Source organism: Eublepharis macularius, chromosome 10 (genome assembly GCF_028583425.1).
Source record: "Eublepharis macularius isolate TG4126 chromosome 10, MPM_Emac_v1.0, whole genome shotgun sequence".
Taxonomy (NCBI): Eukaryota; Metazoa; Chordata; class Lepidosauria; order Squamata; family Eublepharidae; genus Eublepharis; species Eublepharis macularius.
In genome coordinates, this window is record NC_072799.1 from 52,715,388 (window position 1) to 52,738,257 (window position 22,870).

The 22,870-nt window shown below is 41.2% G+C and overlaps 1 protein-coding gene and 1 pseudogene across 4 annotated transcripts in view; both read left to right on the forward strand.

Annotated features, from left to right (window-relative positions):
* GAB1 (GRB2 associated binding protein 1) overlaps positions 1 to 20,587 on the forward strand; it is a 107,160-nt gene extending 86,573 nt beyond the window's left edge. The window contains exons 7-11 of one of the 4 annotated variants that reach the window (XM_054989820.1): positions 8,581 to 8,670; positions 16,483 to 16,576; positions 17,017 to 17,140; positions 17,466 to 17,588; positions 18,774 to 20,587. In XM_054989820.1, the coding sequence (XP_054845795.1) occupies positions 8,581 to 8,670; positions 16,483 to 16,576; positions 17,017 to 17,140; positions 17,466 to 17,588; positions 18,774 to 18,932 (590 nt within the window). In that variant the 3' untranslated portion in view covers positions 18,933 to 20,587. The other 3 variants (XM_054989821.1, XR_008597731.1, XM_054989819.1) reach the window with 3 other exon arrangements.
* Positions 5,575 to 5,650, forward strand: LOC129337186 (U2 spliceosomal RNA; annotated as a pseudogene).
* Positions 20,588 to 22,870: the final 2,283 nt, after the last annotated feature.

The window sequence follows — 22,870 nt, forward strand, 5'->3', positions numbered from 1 at the left end:
GGGACAAACTACCTTAACATTTGGCATATTTTTGTAAAACTATTAAAAGTATAATACTGTGTTCATGCGGTATATATTAATGACAGCCAGCTTTTAAAGAATTCGTTTGTACTGTTATTTTGGCAGCTGCTGTTGTTCTTAATATTGCATTAATAAAAATTATTCAGTATTAAAGAGAAACTTGAGTTTTACATTCAGTTTTACATTCTTGATTATTTGCTGTATTATTCAAAAGTATACACAGCCTGTGGGCAGTTTACAATCTAGTAGTCTGGGTTCTCTTAAATTAGGTGCCTGTGTATTTGCCATTACAGTGCATATACGACAGCGTTTCTCTATCACAGCTCAAAGGTATTTGCATAGATGAAGGAGAGCCTCTATTCATTTTTGAAAGCTTTGTAAGCCTTTATAGAGGCTGCATGAGCTGACAGCATGGGTCAATGTAATAAATAGTGAGCAATATAATCCAAAGACAGGTAAGCTTTTCTTTGTGCTGTTTTTGAACCCAAATTCTTGAGCGTGTCTTGCTTATATTGGAAATGAATGTAATTTCACTATTGCTTTTAGGAATATTGTATAATTAATTGCTTGTGTTTGTGGTAATTATGCTTTTTGCTGCTCTAACCTTTCAAAGCTTGCATGTAATGGTGATGGTATGTTGGAAGCAGCATTGCTAGCAAATTAAGATTCACTTTGAAATAAACCTTGTCTTCTATCAGCACTACTGGGTGGTGTTTATATAAACCAAAGCACATTTGTTACTTTCAGGCTGTTATATAATCATATCATTTGATATGGCATTAAAAATTATTCCTTTTACGATAAAAGAATTGTACTCAGATTTAGAGTTTTATGTGAGAGGAAAGATCTCAAAGAGATGCTGTTTTAAAATGAGGATTATCTGATTTTATAGTATTGATTTTTTTCAATAGTCCTAAGTAATCTGCAGTAATAATGACTCATATGAGTTCAATTCTGCTGGCCAGTGTAGAGGTGATGATTCCAAAGCCATAGCCACAAATCTGCCTAGAGATAGAAACATGCCTTAATTGTCCATCAGTTGGATCCAATGCTTCCCTGCAGGCAAGAAGGGCGTCCTCTTTTGGAGGGATTGGGGGAAAGGAGCTCTTTGTCCAATGGAAACCACTGGATCCAGTCATGTATATATTTGCTTACATTTTAAAAAAATCTATCAATTGTGTAAACATAATATTGAGAAGGAGCTGCCTAAGTATTGGTCATAAAGGCTAGGACAACCGTGTCCTAAATGTCTGGCACTTTGCATGTATCACACAGATGATGAGATTTCTTCATCTGAAAATCAGATCAAGGAGGCTCTATTGGTATCCACATGTTATTGTCATCATGGGTTCAGGTTAAATGCAAACTTTCTTTTCTGTGGCATTAATGTGGGGTTTTTTAATTTTGTTTTATACTATTAGAGTAATTTTAAATAGGCAAAATGTGACTGAGTGTGTGGAAACTTGTATGAATGGAGTGAAGGATAAGTGATTGAGATGTTTATATCATTAAGAAGGGAAATAGTGTGCAAATGGAAGAAAGATCTGGAGTGAATAGCTACCTTCCATGGTGGCATACAGCATCTCAGAATGGCCAAGCCCCCATGATTTTATTGTGGGTTGCCACTTTTTCTGTTTTCTTAGAAGCTTTAAGGTTGACCATTTTCCAGCTCCAGAGTATGCAGTCAGCCCAGGTTTTTTTAAATAGAAAAGATTGCAAACAGCAGCAAATGTATCCTTTTCTGTGCTGCTCAGTTATTTAATGCAGTATGGATCTCATTTGCTCCATCCCCATATTTGGCAATGGCAATATCATGTTGCAAGTGCTGAACTCTAAGTAGGCTGTCCGAGTAGTATGTCAGGAATGAAACGGGATTGGGATGTCTCTTGTTTTTAAAAAATTCTGTTGAACTGTTTCAACTACCACTGGCAGAACTGACCTTATTATAACTGATTATGGTATGTCAAATATATATTCCATTTCACATCCCTTTGACATTCCGTTTCAGCACAATTACTTTATCAATGATAAACCTGGACTGAGTGGTGGTTTACTCTATGTATAAATTGTTTTTAAAGGAATTTTCACTAACGTAGGCAATGGATATTCTTGTTTCTGTATAAGAGCAGTAAGTAAAACATGCTCTGGTTAATATACATAAGGGAGTATTCATTTTATTTTATTTAAATTCCTTTTCCTCCCTTCAGTTCATGACAATTCCTCAACATGGCTTACCATTTTAAATTATTGTAACTTACTGGATTTTAATGGCTTGAGTTGACAAACCAGTTAACCTAGCGGTGCTGGGAAGGTTGAAAATGTATAGCCGTCCCATGCTAATTCCTGCCTGATTCCTTTGGGCCAGTTCCCCCCCCCCTTGATCTTACATGGTCATGCTGCTCTTGGCATACAGTACCCGACTAGAACATGCATGTTGTTGTTTATGGGTTTGATCCAACAACTCCTTCCCTTTTTGCCAAGTCTTTGGTGGAAGGAGGACATTGACTTTAGCCCTGTTTTTATTTTTATATGGTGCATAAATAAAAAAGTGCAACATGAGTCAGAACAGAAATAATGACTGTTGAAAAAAAATGTAAAGTTAATGATCACAAAATAAAAGCTTGCAGTTAAAACCAATTTTGGTAGAACAAAACACAGCATACATTTTATATCTGAAAAAATTCTTACAAAAAGCACTATGGTATATATATCTCTTGCAAAATCAGACTATATTGTAAACAATGCTGCATCTTTAAGATTAAAACCCAGCTTTCTGCATCCCCATCTGTCTTTAAATTTCATTATCCCATGGTTTTATAAATAATATCTGTTAAAAGAAAGCTGACTGTCACCATTACTCCCTCTTGTCCTGCAATTACTTCTTTATAGGAACACCAGCATTGAAATGCTGTCACTGCAAAATACAGACAAGTGTTGCGAAGTAAACCCATCATTATGTATTTGCATAATGCATTATGCATTATACATTTGAAACATTTTTTCTGAAATTTTATTTTAAATAATGTTGTGGGAAATACTGTGGCTTAGTGTTCAAGCATCTGCTTGGCATTCAGAAGGTCTCACGTTCATTTATTTATTCATTTATACTCTTTAATTTTTTCCCAGATAGGAACCCACAGTGGCTTACAACAGTCTCCTCTCCATTTTATCCTCACAGCAAACCTGTGAGGTAGGATAAGCTGAGAGTATATGGCTAGCCCAAGATCACCCATTAAGCTTCTGGGAACTCAGTTAGGGGTCTCCCAAAATCCTAGTCTGCCCATCCGACCACTACACAACTCTGTCTCTTAATTCCTGGCATCTCCACATAAAAAGACCAGGCAGTAGGTGATGTGAAAGAACCTCTGCCTGAGGCCTGGGAGAGCCACTGCCTGCCTATTAGACAATACTGACTTTGCTAGATTAATGGTCTGATTCAGTATGAGGCAGTTTCATGTGTAATATTGCTAGTTTGGATCCTGGAATGAGTTCTGTATATGCTAGATATTCTTTCCACTCAAACTTCTGTTTGTGCAAGGGCCCATTGAAAACCACTGCAGACACATTTTAGTAGGAGACGAATCTCATTCCACAGCAGAGACCATTGAGCACACACATGGAATTTGCGCATAGGATCCAAGGCACTCTGTTTAACTGTTCAGTGCAATGTCATCTAATTAAGAACAGAGAATGTGCTTAAATAAATGTGATATGTGTGTATTTTCTGATGAAGGAATGGAAATAAGTACAAATTGGCAACATAAACAGGGAATTTCACCCACTTAAAATGTCTAATAGACACAGGGATGACATATATATATATATATATATAAAAAAAAAATCTGGGCAAATTGTTATCCTAGTATTTGAATTTGATGGAAATGTCATACATCACTTGATCAACGAATGTAGGATTGGATCCAGGCAGCTTTTTGGCATAACCTCACCTAATTCTGCTCCTTATTACAGCTTCCCACAACACCCCATGGATTTTTGCCATGGAGAAATCCTCATCCGCAGGATAGATTCCCTTTTTCATTAGGAGTAAAGCTGCTTTGAATCCAGCCCATTGTGAAGTCATTGGATTAGATCCTATGACTTACTTACGCTGAGTAATCTTCTTCCACTGGGCCTGTGGGGAGGGGGGAGACCTAGGAACCAGCCCTATGTATTTTGACTGAAGAAATATGTACAATAGTTTAGTTTATTATTATTATGATCAAGGATCAGAATTTGAGTCAGCATATACAATAATATATAACAAATACATTGATTACATGTGTAAGCATATCTAGGAAACTGAACAATATATTTAAATAAATAAAATTGTTAAATATTGGTTAAAATTTCTTAAAGGAAGTTGTGATAGTCTATCTAATTAAACTAGTCAGGGTGCAGAATCTTGCTACCTCAGCAGTGATTTCATTACAGCAAACAGCTAAAAGGATAACAGAATAAAATTAACTATAAGAGTACATTAATTTTAAGTTTACACATGTCTAAGAATTAAGTACATCCGTGTGCTAAAATGGGTAAAATCGTTAAAATCTTAATTAAAATTTCTAGAGGAAGTAATAATGTTCTGTCTGATTACACTAGCCAAAGCACAGAACCTTGCGGCCTTAGCAGTAATTTCTTTGCCGGAATCAGTTAGAAGGAGGGCAGAATAAGACTGACTTGGTCTGCCTGGGTGGGCAGCAATAACTGGTGAGATATACTTCGTTTGAATCTCCTGATAGAACTTACAGTATAGAAGGACATGCTCTATTGTCTCTACCTGTTCGGATTGACAGGGGCAGAGGCGATTTGCATATGGAATATGAGCGTATCTTCCCTCCAAGACAGCAGATGGGAGAGCATTAAAATGTGCTAAGGTAAAAGCTCTGCGGTATTTTGGAAACTCCAATGAAAAGAGATAACTAGGTGGAGTAAAATTTTGTTTTCTGTTCCCCACTAACGGGACATTAAAGGCCCGTGCTCTATCTACTTGGAGAGAAGTGTCCCATAGTCTCTGTTTAATAATTATTCTGGCTCCTTGATGGCCAAGGTGCATCAGCGCTGTGCTGAAGAAGCCCAGTAGTGACAATTTGCATTCTGTTGTTGAGATCCAGCTTGAATGGAAACTGGCTAGGAAAATTAGAGGAGTTAATCCTGAAGGGGAAAATTTTATCTTGAGCCATAGACAGATGGCATGGAACCAGGCCCAGGTTTCCAATGTTACTAATCCAGCCTCTAGCCTGAGCAAAGCATTATGGATGCATCTTGGCACTCCTAATAAGGATCTTAAAATTTTTGATTGGATTACTTCAAGCTTGGAGTGATCTTTGTACAGGGATACCTGAGCACCATACATAAGCTGAGGTATTGTCTTGCCTTGAAAAACCTTCAGGGCATGTGGAATATAAGCACCTCCTTTTGTATGGAAAAATCTCAAAATGGCTGAGGCTGTTTTATGGGCAGATTCTGTGACCTGAGAAAGGTATGCAGCCCATGAACCTGAGTACTGGAATGCGACTCCCAAATACCTGAACACCTTTACCTGCTCAATCTTATGTCGCTTCTCGGCCTTTTGGCTAAGATCAAGTGTAGTATGTACAATAGTTTAATTATGTGTTTGATCCTACGCTTTATCACTGAAAGATGTGGACAGCTGCAAATTTCCCCCCTCCCAGCAGTTCCTTCTGACCCTGGGAAAATTGAAACCTGGGATTGCAGTACCCATATGGGCTACTAGATACATGTGCTGTGGGGGCTGCATGGAGGATGGGTAAGGGTCAACATAGTTTTTCTGCTTCTTTTGTACTTACTGCAGTCCTCTGATCGTCATGGCTCATGCAGCCCTGAGAATCCAACTTCCATGTGGTTGGAAGGGATTGGGTGTGGTGGGGTTGGGAAAACGTGAGAAATATTTTTTATACTTGCACAAATGGATTGCAAGATACAACCCAGTATTAGTTTGTACACAATGTCCATACCTTCCTGGGGGGATAGTTGATGGGCAGGCATACCCTCAATTTATTTCAATTAACTTAGAAGCCAGTGTGGAGTAGTAGTTAGAATTTTAGACTACAACTGGGAAGAGTCAGGTTCAAGTCCCCACTCTTTTTTGAAACTCACTGAGACAGTAATTCCAACCGATCTCACAGGGTTGTTGTGAAATTAAAATGGATAAAGATAACTATGTACTGAGCTCACTGGAAAAATGAGTGTGGTTTAAAATATGATAGAATTACTATATGTATAGATATTCACTAGCATGTGAGCTTATTCATACTGTACCATGATTAAAAACAGAGCACAGACTAGCACCATGGGATGGGGTTGTAATAAAGTCTCTGCTAGCTCTGGTTTCCTCTAAGTTCTGTGGGCCAAGTAAATGAATTGCAGTCTGGAACAGAGTGACAGCTAGCAGAAGTTGCCCCATGTTCTCAGAGCTGGAGGACATGTTTAGCATCCCAGAGTTCATCCTTTGCTTTCCTGATAGTAGCTGTCCTTCACTCTTTAGTGAAAAGCAATATGCTGTGCTTGTGCATATTGTTGCTCCTTTTCACCCCTGACACTGGGTTGCCCAGCCACCACTGTCCCTGGCTAATCCCTGGGTCTCTTTACACATGTACTAAACACAAGTTTAATTGGGGGGAATCCCAACTCAACTAGTGTTTAATGTGTGACCTGAAGCTTATCTTTGTGCTCTGGGGAGAGGGCTCAAATCAGCTCCCACATACATGTGGAGGCAGGAGGGGAGCGTCTTCACTCCCTCCTTTCCACCCCAAGCACTTTAGCAGAGAAAGACCCTGGGGGTAAGGGCTGTTGGTTTTATTGCAGGTTCCACATGTCTGACCAGGATCTGGTTGTATTGTCTAATCACACCTGGACAGACACATGGAACTGGCAGTAAGACAAATAGGTCTCTACCCAGGGCCCTTCTCTACTCGTGGATAAAAGGAAAGAAGATGTTCTTTCTGCCTCCATATGTGCATGGGAACCAATTTGCACCCTTGTCCCACTGTTTTAAACTTCAGATCACAGGTTAAAAGCGAGTTGACATGGGTTTCTCCTAATCATACTCTTATTTATCACATGTGTAACGAGACCCTCTGTAAACAGAATATGCAAATATACATTGTATCTCCCAAAGCTTTCCACTACACCTACTGCTCATTCCTTTCACTATGCACACATGTAGTGATGATGCATGTGTGACCATCATGCGTAATCATCTGTTTTATGTTTCCCCCTCAATTAAAGCACATTGTTTGTAATCAGCCTAAAGTTTAGCATGCCATTGGCCCGCAGTCTGGAAGATTACAAGCCAACGAGGTCTCCTTGACTGTTACAGGAAGGAACAGCTTCAGCTGTGCTTGCAGATAAAGTTTGCTGCAATGTGACTATGATTTTTGGATGAATTCATGTGGCTAGTTTTTTCCCCTTCAACAGTGTAGCAGTGAAAGCTACATGAAGCTCATTTTCAAATGCAAATGGTTGCCCATAAAGATATGTCTTGCTATATCACTGTCACCAGAAATAGCATGTGGATCTTGGCTCTGCATGTTAAGATATGAATCCAGTCTGTGCCACCAAGTCAGAGGGAAAGTAACTAAATTAAAGCAAGTAAGAGAGAGAAAAGATCCACAATGAAAAAAATAAGCATAATTTATGGACAGATTAATTTTAAAAGACTGTATTTAATATAGTTAAAATTGATATGAGGAAAGCATTTATTTGCTCTTATGCGAGGCTTATACCAACTCAGTTATCTCAAAAATCCAACACATCCCTAACTTGGTATTTGTTCTGGATTCATGATGGTAGCACTCTCAAAAATGTGTGCGCGTTCTCAACTAGCTCAAGCACAATAGGCAGGCATTCCTTGTGCAGCTTCAAGTTATATTCCCTCCTGGTACCCTACACTCCCTCTTGCTGAGTTAGGCAGTCAGGTACAGGACACATGCTCCCTTGTCAATGGTGATGCATCTAGGATGCCTCCATGCCTGACAGATGTAATATGGTCTTCATATGGAATTGGATGATGTTATTGGGCACATTTCCTGAAAGAGGAGAGGAACAGTGCTATGTGGGGTTATCCAGTTTTGACAAACATACAGCACAGTCCTAAGGACACTTGCGTCCTTCTAAGCACTATTTACTTCAGTGAACTTAGACTGGTGTAATTCTGCTTAGGATTGCACTATCGATGTGGTAGGTGTATCCAACATGGTAGCTTGACTTTTCACGGCTCCAGCAGTTTGGGACCTACTGCAGAACCCCGTTATAAATATTGTAATTAACAAGACTGCTGTATGAAATAATATCCCATTTTATCATTAGCGTTCTATATGTTGTTTCCTTCAAGCAGCTTCCTTGCATGCCTTCTGTGAGTTCCATGCTTACGCCCTTGCATGAGCTCTGAGCCACGCTGTGGAATCCTTCCCACCTGTTGCTTGCTTTTGCTTCATCTTTTTGCAAGGGGCTTGGCGACTTGTTGATAGGATTCCATTTTTTCCAGTTTTTTTTAAAAAGCTCATTTTATTAAGAAAGCCTCTTCTTTTTACCAATTAGGTCAGAGCCCTAAAATTTTAAGACCTAAACCACATGGTTTAGAGCGAACAGATTCACAAACCATAGGTGACTTTACTACAAGAAGAAAGGGTATGTACTCCAGCACTGCATGATCTCTGGGGCTCTGTGAAAATGTTTTCTAAAAGTAAAACTCTTATAAAATCTCTCGTCGTTAGCACATTAGCCAGAATATTTCCTGCTTGAGCAAAGATATCCTAGGTGCAGAAAAATATGATGAAATGAGATGTGTGCTAAAATAGCTTTTCTTGATTCATAATTATTTGTATAACTTTATATTTAAATGGATTTTACTTTCCTTCAGGTTATTTTAACTAATATTTTCTAATATGAAGTGCTCCCATATGTAGGATATTTGTCTTCTGCTGCTAAGATGCAGAAAGAGAGAGATGTATCATTGGAAGTGATATTACTGTATCCACTGCCAAAACAGCATTTAGAAATTGACCAGGATACAATCGGCTGCATTGCCACAAAAAAACATTCTTTATACGACTTGCAATCCTGGTTTGAAGGGCCAATGTGAAGTGTTTTTGAGTCCTTATTAACAATTGTTTAAAATGCATCGAAGTAATTTTAAAGTATTGTATCTTGAGCATTTACCTGAGCACTTTAAAGTCCCCCACTCTGCCAATCAGCTTACTAGATGATCTTTGACCAGTCACCATCTCTCAGGCTAACCTATTTCACAGGGCTGTTGGGGCATGCACATCACCTTGAACTCCTTGGAGGAAAGGCAGGATAAAAATCTAATAAATAAAATACATTAATGTGAATTATTTAAAATGCTTTTAAACATTTAAACAGAAAGCCTCGGAAGAGTTACCTCACAGGCCACTCCAAATCCTACTGAGGTCTATTCAATGGGGCTTGCTCACAAGAAAGTACTCTTAGGGTTACACTGAAAGCAACAAACACTTGTTGAGTAGCGCAGTCTCCTGAGACTGTTACATGTGAGCATTTACAGAAGAGTTTTCTCTTATTCTTATGGAAATCTCAGCTCTTAAGAGCATTTTAAAAACCCCATGTGGAAAAAGTAGGTAATGTTGTGTGACCAACGTTTTAAGATGGCTAATTTTTATACAGAAATAAGATAGCCTTGCTACTCTGTTTCAGTTGGTGCTAAAGTCTACATTTAAAAAAAAATAACTGAGTAATGTCATAATATAACTTTGTGCTCATAGATTTCATAATTAATAAATAATTGCTATTAATTTTAAAGTAGATGTTTACTAGAAATGTCCTAACTCTAATCATGTAGTACTGAGATTCGGTTAGGGACGTTATATTACTGTTAGATTTGTAATTACGGCTCAGATTAGAGAGTATTGAATAATTTAACTCTGAAATTAAGGTGTTGCCTTCACATTGAAAGTGATTTCTAATTACATTTCCCCAGCCAACAGATCCAGTTTGAGAATTGTCAATTCTTATGTGGAATCTTCCCTCCGAACCAGGATTACAAATCATCTTTAATGTAGTTTGTAATCCCAATTTGAAGGAAAAACACAAAACATAGTTTGATAGTTTGGATGTAAACTCTGCTTTACTTTGCACTAAAGCAGCACTAAAGTAAAATCAACAACTTGAACAGAAGGCGTGTGTGTCAAGGAAATATGCATGTCTGAGACTTGACCGTGTAATTCTAATCCATAGTTTGGCATGAATGAACCGAAACACATGCAACGGAGACTGGTTTCCTGTTCTCCTTGTAGATGGAGAAATAGCCACAAAAACTAGGCAAGGGTCTGTTGATACATTTAACATTGTACCTGCTAGACACAGCTGTTTCTTAAGTGCAGGCAGACAGTGGAAAAGTGTTTAGGAGACAGATCTAAAAAACTGTTTTCAGTGCAAATTCAGTCCTCCACCCCTTCCCCAAATTCTGGCGAATGCACAGTTAATCTACCGAATCAGTAACTGTGCCATAGCCCCAGTCAATTCAGTATGTCATAGTTCATCTACGGTCTTCCTGTGCAGTCCCACATGGGACTGCGCACGCGCAGGCCTGCCGATACCGGAGATTTTAATAGCTAAACACCACCAGGGGGCGCTCCCGCCTCTCAGCGCGCATGCGCGGCCGCTTTCCCGCCGAAACGGACCTTAAGAGGCGGAGCGCCCCTCACATACCCTCAGTTTCTCTTTCGCCGCCGATCGTTGAGGTTTACAGCTTTCTTCGTTCGCGATGTCTGAGAAGGCCTTGTTTAAGCGTTGCGAGACCTGCAATCGTAAGATGACAAGGTCGGATGGCCATTCCATTTGTTTATATTGCCTTGGGGAAACTCACAACACTCAGGCGTGCAAGCACTGCCGCGCGTTTACCTCTAAGGCCAGGGCGGAACGGACGGATCGTTTGCATGCCTTTCTCTGGCAGCGTGCGATGTCGGTCGAGGACCCTCCACCGAAGTCTTCGTCTGCTCCGTCTGCGTCCTCTCGTCCTCCTGTACCTTCGGGTTCCAAGACTCCTCGTTCTCAGCCGTCTCCGAGTCGCTCGGAGTCGAGGTCCGAGAGGATCCCTTCGGGTCGGAGTTTGTCGGAACCGACCGCTTCGGTTCCGAGACATCTAGCAAGTCGACCTCCTTCGATCTCGTCGGCTGTCTCGGCTTCACCTGCTCGTGGCGCCCATAGAAGTTCGATTCTGTCGGTTCCGAGGTCGACTCCGCCAACTCAGACCACCTCTACGGTTCCGATGACTTCGGATCCTTCTGTGAGATCGAAGGCCGTTCCTGAAAAGAAAAAGAAGAAGCATAAGCATTCCAGTAAGCATGATAAGGCAGTGTTGGAAGGCTTACTCACCTCTTCCCCGTCGGTTCCGGTCGACTCCGCTCCCGTCCAAGTGGAGCAGCAGGCAGAGGCGAGTGATCGTCCGCAGTCCAAGACTCCTCCGGACCGGGTGGCTCAGGAGGACGATGTCATTCTCCTCGAGAAGCCTCTTACCCCTTCCGGTCGGGCTCGATCGGCCTCGTACGAATCGGACTCTATTCAGTCGGCTCGGAGTCGACGGAGTTGGTCTGCCCGTCGCTCTAGCTGTCGGACCCCACGGTCCTATCGGAGCCGATCCAGGGAGAGTCGACGTCGAGATGATCCTGTCCCTCGTTACTTTAGTAGGGAGAGTTCATACTACTCGGACCGGAATTATAGAGGTGCTTCGTTGTCTCCCTCATTTCGAGTCGGTTCCGATGTTGGCTATGACCCGTCCCGCCTCCCGTCGGATCGGGTCTCTCCACGACCCCGGGCCCGTTACAGTGTTTCTCCTCTGTCGGAGTCACCTGAAAAGGAGATTGGGCCATCTGATGAGGCCTCGCCCACTGATGATTTTCGGGCCTACAACGAGTTGCTCCAAAGAATGGCGAAAGCCCTGGACCTTGAAGTGACTTCCACTGAATCTAAATTTACTGATAAGATATTGCAACATATCTATTCGGGTTCTACTCCCTCGATTGCCTTTCCCCTTATTGAGGGGTTTGCTGATCTATGGAAGAAGCTGCAGTCTCGACCTGCGTCTGCTACCGCCACTAATCGAAAAGTGGAGAGCTTGTACAGAACCAAGGACGATGCTCATCCGTTCCTGGCCGTTCACCCTCCTCCATCCTCACTTGTCACCGAGGAGATGCAAGCTCGGCCTCGCCAGGGCTCGCTATCGGCTCCAACTGACAAGGATAGTAGAAAGATCGATGCCTTGGGTAGGAAGTTGTATACTTCGGCTACGTTTGGCATCAAAGTGGCGAATTATGCCGCAATGATGGCGGCTTATCAGCTGTTTTTATGGAAGAAGGTGGCGTCTTTTCTTCCTAAGCTTCCCGAAGATCAGCGCACTCTGCTTCGGGTCATTCAGGAGGAGGCTGTTCGTCTATCCAGACACCAAATTAATGTTGGGAGAAGTATGGCTGACACTGCGTCTCGATCACTTCTCTCCTCGGTGGTACTGCGCAGGTACGCATGGCTTCGCACGACCGCCCTGCCAGTTGAGACAAGGAACAGGGTTGAGGACCTGCCGTTCGAGGGCACCACTCTGTTTTCAGAGAAAACTGACGAGTTCCTCTCTAAGAAGAGGACTGACCGTTTGACAGCCCGCTCGTATGGGGTTCTACACCAGCCGTCGCAGCAGCCTTCTCGCCCATACTATCGCTCCTTCCAGCGTGGCAGACAACACCGCTATCAGCCCTATCAAGGGTATGCTTACCAGCAGCGCAGGAGCTACCAGAGCCCGCAATCTGCCTTTCCCAGACGAAGGCAGGGCCAACGTCCCAAGCCTGGTTCCCAACAGCATCAGGCCAAGGACCAGGACCAATTGCATAAGCAATTCTGACAATCACAGGGACCTGACCCCACATTTGGGGACAGGCTTAATGCTTTTTTGGATGCCTGGTGTTCAATTTGTTCCGATGTTTGGGTTTTGTCTATTATCCAGTTTGGTTATAAAGTTGAATTTCTTGGTTTACCTTACCTACGTCTCCCTGTGTTTTCTTCTGACCCCCCTCGTTCAGAGATCCTGGGGGAGCTCTCAGCCCTATTGCAGAAAGGGGCTATAGAGGAGATTCCGGTTGCTTCAGCTGGTTTGGGGTTCTATTCCAACCTGTTTTTAGTGGAGAAGAAGGATGGTGGGCTTCGGCCTATCCTGGATCTTAGGGGTTTGAATAAATTTATACGAGTTCGTAAATTCAAAATGGTTACTTTACAGATGGTTTTGACCTTGTTGCCCCAACAGTCGTGGTTTGCAGTCCTGGATCTGAAGGATGCGTATTTTCATATTTCAATTTTCCCTGAACACAGGAAGTTTTTACGTTTTGTCTATGGGCAACGTGTCTTTCAATACAATGTTTTACCCTTTGGGTTGGCCACTGCACCTAGGGTGTTCACCAAGTGTGTGGCAGTAGTGGTGGCTCATTTACGCCTCCAGGGCTGCCAGATCTTTCCTTATCTGGATGACTGGCTCTTGGTTGGTGATTCTGCTGACTCTGTGTCCAATCAGGTGTATCTCACCTTAAATTTATGTTTACGCCTGGGTCTTTTTGTTAATCAGAAGGAGTCCAAGTTGACCCCGGTGCGCTCCATCCAATTTATTGGAGTGGTTTTGGATGGTGTTCGGGATGCAGGCTTCTTGCCTTCAGAGCGTGCTGCAAAAATTAAGAGGCTTATTTCGACCCTTCAGAGGTGTCGTTTCCAATCTGTTCGCTTTATCCAGACCCTTTTGGGTTGCATGGCTTCTACTACGGCTGTGGTTCCGCTGGCCAGGTTATTTATGCGACCCTTCCAATTGTGGTTCAATTCAGTATTCTCACCGGCCCGTGATTCTCAAAATAGGAGACTTTCCGTCCCTAGGGGGGTGCTGTCCTCCCTGGAGTGGTGGCTGGATGATGCTAATTTATTTAAAGGGATGGAGTTTGGTTTTCACCAAACTCATCTGTCAGTTACTTCCGATGCTTCCCTTTTCGGTTGGGGGGCTCACTGTGCTGGCCTTTATGCCCATGGGTTATGGTCTGAATCTGAACGTGAGGAACATATTAATGTTCTTGAGTTACGGGCAATTTTATATGCATTGATCTCCTTTACAGATGTCGTGCGGAACAAGTCCGTTCAGGTCCTGACCGACAACACGACGGCGATGTTTTACATCAACAAGCAAGGTGGCACGGCGTCTGTGGCTCTCTGCACAGAGGCGATGAGACTCTGGAAGTGGGCCATAGATCATGCTGTCTGGCTGCATGCAGTTCACATCCCGGGGGTGCAGAATTCCATGGCGGACCACCTGAGCAGGCTCCACAGGGAAAACTACGAGTGGTCCCTCCAGGACAAGTATCTCGCCCCTATCTTCTCGGAATGGGGGACTCCGGAGTTGGACCTGTTTGCGACTGTGGAAAATCGCAAGGTCCTAGCTTATTGTTCCAGAGGAGGAGTAGGCCCAGAATCAAGTGGGGACGCGTTTCAGTTAAGTTGGTCAGGTCCCCTGTGCTATGCCTTCCCTCCGTTCCCGCTTCTGGCACGGGTCCTCAGCAAGATCCAGAGGGACAGAGCGTCCGTCATCCTGGTGACCCCGTATTGGCCGAGGCAACCATGGTTTCACTCCCTTCTGAGTCTACAGACTCAATCGATCCGTCTCCCGGTGGTTCCCGGTCTCCTGACCTGCGGGGGGGTTCTTCACCACGACATCAGGAGACTCAAACTCACAGTGTGGTTGATCAGGCCGGGGCTGCCTTCTCCGAGGCTGTGACTAATGTTCTCTTAAATGCTAGACGTTTGTCTACCAGGCAGTCTTATGCCCTTAAGTGGGACAAATTTTCTGTGTGGTGTAGTCGCAGGGGTTTGGATCCTTTTGAGTCCACCCTTTCTGAGATTTTGGACTTTTTGTGGGAGGTAAAGCAGGAGGGTTTGGCCAACTCCTCAGTCAAGGTTTATCTGGCAGCCATCTCTGCTTTTCACCCTCCAGTGGATAGAAAGTCTGTTTTTTCCCACTATTCTGCCAAATTATTTTTGAGGGGATTGAATAATTTGTTTCCCCCTGTGCGGGCTTTGGTCCCTCAGTGGTCGTTGCCCCTGGTTCTGACTCGTTTGATGTCTAAGCCGTTTGAACCCTTGGCTTCCTGTCCACTTCGTTTTTTGTCCATGAAAGTGGCCTTTTTGGTTGCGGCTACTTCAGCCAGGAGGGTTGGGGAGCTAGCAGCGTTATCTTGCGAGCCCCCTTATTTGAAATTTCACCCTGAGAAGGTCGTTCTTCGTACAAAGGTTGAGTTTTTACCTAAAGTAGTATCCCGTTTTCATTTATCTCAGGAATTGGTTCTGCCGGTTTTCTTTCCGACTCCGGCTTCTGAGGCAGAGGCGGCCCTTCATTCTTTGGATGTTCGCAGGGCCATTTTATTTTATTTAGATAGGGTAAAACCATTTAGGATTGACTCTAATTTGTTTATTTGTTTTGCTGGACCGAAGAAGGGTAACCGGGCTTTTGCTGGACCGAAGAAGGGTAACCGGGCTTCGGACTATCTCTAGATGGGTGGTCCAGGCTATACTGACCTGTTATTCTGCTGCTAACTTACCTTGTCCTTTGCAAGTGCATGCCCACTCCACCAGGTCCCAGGCGTCGTCAGCGGCTCTCTTCAGAGGTGTTCCACTCCAGGACATCTGCAGGGCGGCGACGTGGGCCTCGGCGGATACCTTTGTGAAGCATTATGCGCTGGACATCCTAGATAGACAGGAGACAGCGGTGGGCACAGCAGTTCTGCACTCCATCTTTGAGTGATGCTTTGGCGTCACCTCCACCCAGGTATTTAGCTTTGGAATCTTCCCATGTGGGACTGCACAGGAAGACCGTAGATGAAAAACAGGTTTTACTTACCATAACTGTTGTTCATCTAGGTCTTCCGTGCAGGCACACATGCCCTCCCTCCTTCCCCGCTAACTCTCTTGGTACTTACCTTGCAGGGGGCGGCGAAAGAGGAACTGAGGGTATGTGAGGGGCGCTCCGCCTCTTAAGGTCCGTTTCGGCGGGAAAGCGGCCGCGCATGCGCGCTGAGAGGCGGGAGCGCCCCCTGGTGGTGTTTAGCTATTAAAATCTCCGGTATCGGCAGGCCTGCGCGTGCGCAGTCCCATGTGTGCCTGCACGGAAGACCTAGATGAACAACAGTTATGGTAAGTAAAACCTGTTTATTCTGTAACACGTTGAGACCATATAGTATACAAGTGTATTTAACTGTGTACTTTCAGAAGTTTCAGATACTAAATGCAAAGAATGTTATACTGAAATATTTTGGGGGAAAATGTTTTTCAAGTATTTTCTCTGATCTTAACATTTCTTTTGTGAAATTATTTTCTCTTTGGCAATCAAGTTCATCAGAGAAACTCTTATTTCATTTCCCTTCAAAATTCAAACTTGTTTATTTCCTTATGTAGTAAAACCAGCACCTCTAGAAATAAAGCCTCTACCTGAATGGGAAGAGTTACCAGCTCCTGTAAGATCTCCCATCACAAGGACTTTTACACGAGAGTAAGTCATGCATTTATACTGTATTCATTTTTATTTAAATATGAAATAGGTGTGTGGGTCTTTTTAAATATGCAATGTACAATTTCATATTAATTTTGTTTATGCTCTGAATTCGCATGCTGTTTCATTCTCTGAGTGTTGGCTGTGTTTTTTAATAGTTTGTCATTTTTAATGATTTTATGTTCTTGTTTTATTCTGTGAGCCTCCCTGAGCAGTTCTCCAAAGAGGTGGTATATACATTTTCTAAATAAATATATAAATGTCTATTCAGAAGCAAGTTCCATTTAGTAGAAATCAATGGGACTTGATCCCAAGAAAGTGTGCTTCAGGTCTTAGCTTTTAATGTAACTTCATATGTCGTTGCTCTGAAATACTTAATATTTGTCTATTTGAAACTATTGTTGTAGGATAACTAAAAAAAAAGAATTCTTATCTATTAGTTCTTCCAGGTTTCCTTTGTCTTCCCGACCTGATTCAGTTCACAGCACAACGTCCAGTAGTGACTCGCATGACAGCGAAGAGAATTATGTACCTATGAATCCAAATCAGTCCAGTGATGACCCAGTATGTAGACTAGATCTTTACTTTATAAAATGAAAAAGAAAATATAAAACTAGGAATCCGTTATGATTTATGTTGCATGTTTCAAGTGAAGAGCATGCTTCTTTCTATATTATTTTTATTTTGTGATATGGGGATCTTATTGCAGATTAATTTTCGTCATTCCCGCTGCTGTGTCCTCCCAAACTGTAATGATTCTGAATGATGTTGATCTTCAAAGGCAGGGAACAAAATGATATCTTTATATCATTAGTTTCTAGTATGTTGAGAATTAGATTCCTTTAAGTAATCACATTTGCTGATTTAATTGTTTTCAATACAATTTCAGATTTTGTTTGGCAGTAGCAGTCTTGATGGTGGAAGCAGCCCTATGGTGAAACCTAAAGGAGATAAACAAGTGGAATATTTAGACCTGGACCTAGATTCTGGAAAATCTACCCCACCCCGCAAGGTAAACAAAACTGAATAGTTGTGATCCGGGGATGGAATTCCTGCTAAACAAGCTGGGCTGTTAAAGCAAGTGACAAATCTTTCATAGGTGATAATGAGTCTCCTTTGGGAGAAGGGCGGGGGCTATTGATTGCAGTTGATCCTTTGTTGTGAAAAACTGAGGTTCCATGAGGAACATGCGTCATCTTAATAGCTTTGTGTTTGCTTTCTTGTTTTTGTACTGTGTAAGGCCAGAAAAATTACTTTAAAAAAGCAATTACAAAGTTGTTGGAATATTATTTGATAAAAAGCATGATAATCTGATTAACAGTATCTATGGAATTATCCAAGCATTGTATAAAACAGAAATAGTTCTATTCAGTCCACCATGGACATGTCGTTTGCATGTGGAAATATCCCTATAGGACACAGCAGACCATGGGATGGCAATTAAACCCTGCTCTATCCCCAACAATTCCTACATTGGCACCAGGGTGATGCCAGCACAATGCTGGCTTAGTGTTGGAGCAGTATTGCATGCATATATCTTTCCCCTTACACCATAATAGGGCTTAGTTGCCATCCGAAGCCATTCAGGAGCAGGACTTAGGATGGGACTACAAAGCTATCTGTCACTGCTAAGATGAAATGCCTTGTGGATTGAAAAGGAAAATATTAAACATTACCCCAACGTGCGAGAACTAAAATAATCTCTAAAAGTAAAGAAATATGCCCTTTATTCTGGGCCTCACTGATTTAAAACTTGTCCCCACCAAGTAATTGGTTAAAACTTTCATTAATTCATCTACCAGTTAAACCTTGCAACCATTGTTTAAAATGGAGAACTATGGAACCTTAAATGATCATTAAACTTGGGACTTTGCATATAAAGTCTTTTCCATGTTGTATTGCCTTTGAAGGTAGGTGACATATATAGTGCCATGTTTATTAAAATAACATCTGATGACATCATAGCAGTAGTAATAGTCACTAACACAGTTGCTTCCCCGTTTCCAAAAAGTAAACCAACAACGCGTCCAGTTTCACTCATAGAGCGGATCTTTCCCATTTCCCCTTATTGCTGCAATGCCATTTGTTCCAAAAAGCCATTGGAGGGTGTAGCAGAGGCTGGCGTTGGAAGGTATAATTTGCAGACGGTTCTTATATTAGCTTATTGATTTCTTTCCTTATTTCTTTTGCTCTCCAGACAAAGAGCAGTGGTTCAGGCAGCAGTGTGGCTGATGAAAGAGTCGATTATGTTGTGGTTGACCAACAAAAAACGCTAGCGTTGAAGAGCACACGGGAAGCTTGGACTGATGGGAGGCAATCTACAGAATCTGAAACACCAACAAAAAGTGTAAAATAAAAATAAAAATCACCCGATCTGTTCGTCCTAAATGTTGATAAAAGAGCTGCAGTTACGCCGTGAATGGACAAAACAGTACTGGACAATTCCAGAATGAATGCTTTTTGAAAAAAAAATACATAAAAATCAAAATGAAAGTATGACAAAACCCTGTAACCTGTGGCATCTGGGTGATTTAAAAGATGTAAAATAATGTGTAAAATAATATCGCTTAGGTCCCAAAAGATGTTTTGGCCTCAAGTTAACATGTTTGTAGTATTAATACGTTCATGCACTTTTTCTGTTAAAATGTTGGTTCAGCTTTCCCCCATTAATGTACTTTAACATCTTCTTTTTATCTGACACTACTATATACTATGCCATTCTAGGAAGTAAGCTACTTGTATAATACAAATTAAACTTTGAAGTTAATTTTAATAGCTCAAAAATAATTAGGACGTTTCACAATTTAATGTACTTGAACTATCAAGAGGTGATTTGTTAAATACCTATGCGTATATTTAATACATGCAAAGAATTCCTGGAAGTCTACAGGTTACCTTCCTAACAGAAAGTGCTGTGAGTTAGTAATAATAAACATTAGCGGTTTTAGAATCTACCCTTCTGCCTTATGCAATAGAATGTAGTAAAAGAGCTTTTATTGTATTTTCATTGATAACAGTGTTCATTGTTCAGTGACAGAAGATTCTGCAGGGTGGGATCTTTTTGCTGAAGAATTAAACACCAAATAAACCTGCAAACCTCCAATGGTGTGCAGTAATGAGTGATCTTACATATATTGGCAAGCGGTAACTTTTACATTATTTGCAGAAGGTAGAGTCTCTAACATCAGGTACGTACCTAGCACTGTGGTGCTAACACACTTATCAGGTTTAAACAATGAACTTTTAGTTTTCTACTTCTACCAAACCTCAGTATTGGTTTTTAGTATGAAATTAGACGGTTTAAAATTCACTGTCTGTAGTACTAGAAAATACTGTGATTTTTTAAAAAAAATTAGATCGCAATTCCGATGGAACTACTCTCATCTTGACACCATAGTGCTCTTTTTATGATCTTTATTAGCCTAGTCTCCTGCTTGGCCTTATATTTAAATTCCTATGCAATGGATATCTTAACATTTTGTTTTGGTTTTTTTTAAGAAAAAAAGATACGTTATATCAAAGTTATCTTCTTCTTCTTCTTTTTTTTTTGAAAAGGTGCCCTTTCCCCAGGTACAGATTTCATGTTGAGTACTTTGATATATTCTTTCATTACCTCCTCCTTCAAACAGTAGTTTCTCTTGAATTAGAATCCTAATTTAGCTCTATGAAAGAAAATGTAGTTCTTAAAGTACACAAGTGACATTAATCGCATCACAATGGAAAATCTACTAATACATTCTGACACAGATACATTTAAGTAAATTTTTTTCACACCCATACCTCCTAAATACTGAATGAACATAGAAATATGTTAATATTGTTTTAATGAATGTTGGCCTTAATACTGTGCCTAATTTACCATTTCCCCCTGCCCCCAGTTCTACAGTATGTAAATTGTCTTTGTTCTTAACAAAGTTTCTTTTTAAATTAGAAATGTTGTGAATTTTTTTTTAAAAAACTAAACACATTGCATTTGAGGTGAATTTTAAATAAATCCAAATTGTTCTGTTATTTGTGTGTGCGAGCTATTGATTTTAATCATAAAACAGCATTGCATTTGCCAAATAATAACATTATGTACTTCCAATCAAAGTTGGGTCAAGTAGATAAAAATCCAAAAATAGCAGTGTTCTATTTTTTATTTGGTCCAGCCACTTTGTCACGATGTAGTGAGCTTTCAAAGTTCCCCAGGACTTTTCATTGGGAAGGATTTTCCAGTGTTTAATTCAGAAAACAAAAAAGGAATAGGTACAGTGGGAAGAGGTGGAGAACAAGGAGAGAAAATGCTATTTCCAGGGCACAATGGAAAAACCTCATGTCCGCAGCTTGAAGTCTTCCACTTGGAGTCCAGGAAGTGCTGCCGCCTTAATTAATGCTCCAGTTACTAGTATGCATGTTAACAGACCAGGCAAGGAAGTTGTATGGTGATTGTGGTGGAAATGGCCATCAATTTGCAGCCAACTTATGGTGATTCTGTAGGGTTTTCCAGGCAAGAGATGATCTGAGGGGGTTGCCTGCCTCTATGTCCCAGGACTTCTTTGGTGACCTCTCATCCAAGTGTTAATCAGGGCCAACCCTGCTTAGCGTCCAAGATCTAATGACATTGGGCTAGCCTGGGCCATTCCAGAAGTTCTGTACTATCTAAAAAGTTGAAATCAAACAATGGCAACAGTCCAGCTGCTAAAATGTTTGGGCTAATCTAATGACTTCCTCTCATTGAGTAAGGAGTCTTCCTCCACTGGGACTAGTAAATGGAAATAATTGGATCCAAACCATAGTATCCAGTTTTGTTGTCTTGTTTGCTGTTAAACAGGCCACTTAATTTTTTTCACTGATCATGACTTTAAATCAAGGATGCATATTATTATGAGTAGTGTACTGTAGACTGAAGGCCTGATCCCCGTAAGTACATTTTAAAAAAGTATCTTCATGACTTTGCAGCCTCAGAATGCATTTTACTAATTTAATTACCGTAGCATAGCAATTTTCTTTTAATAATTTTAAATTTTGGACATGAACTTGGGATCTGGTCAGAGGCTGTAGACTGGACGGTACTGCATGTTGACATGAAGATGGTACGGGCCAAAACTACAGATGATGCTGGAATACCATGGATGGAATTCTAGATGAACCATTTGGTCCTAATAAAAAGCTGTAGTAGGGAAAGGTTAATATAGATCAGGGTTACAGTGATGAGGATCCCATACTTTCCCCCGATCCCATACTTTTTCCTCCTGGGATGAATTATTCCACAAAAGGGAATAAGACAGGCATTGAATGGGTTATATGAATTTCCCCCTATTGGGGATCAAGAAGCCTGCAAGGGGTGTGGGTGGGTATCAGGCAAACACTACAGTGGAGAAAAGTTAAAATCCTCAGTGCCATGATCCTCAGGCATATTGCCATTCCCCTCTCCCTGCCCACACAACTCCTGAATTTATCCCTAAGAAGGCATGCAATGTACTTCTTCAAAGCACCACATGGCATTTTGTTCTGAATCTTTTTCAAGAAGGCATCCACCCTCTTTTAATCTTTCTCCCTATATTCCTTGACCAATTCCTTTTCTTTTACCTGTGGCCATCTGGATTCTGCACTTGCCACTGTACCGTACAGTGAAAAATACAGTTTCCAGATATCCAGCAAGTGGCTATTGATTGCTCAGAAAATATACAAATTACTAGATTGTGTTGTTTAATGAGTATCTCTCGTCTACCCTGACTGGAATTTGTTTTAGTTGATACACCTTGAAAATAATAACTTGCTTTCTTGGCAATAACCATGTTTATAAAAAATAGCAAAGGTTCTTAGGGTAAATTATGGGTTAAATTATGTTCCTTCTCAAGTATATACAGACAAAAAAGAGAAGCATGACTGAGGGCTCTTGAAGACCCAATTGTCCTTATATTGTCAAGGTTGAGGATTTATAATAGAACAGGAGTTTTATATAACAAACTTTGACTGTATTTCAACAATAGCAGTGTAAGTATAAGCAATTGTCATGCTCTAGTTTGCTGCTACCATTCTTCCATATTTAAATATAATGAATTCAGAATTTGAAAGTAATTACCAAAAAGAACTTACTGGCTTAGGAGTATATATTTCATTATACAACCTTATTACCACCTTTTTGTGCTGTGTGTGTTAATGTATATATTACTTAACTGGCAGTTGCAAATAATACTAAAAATGAGAATATAACTGTAACTTCAATATATGAACGTAATAGTTTGGTGGGCTTGAAACCCTCATCTCTCCTGGCATACATTTCCATTACCTCAGCAAGGGCATTATATC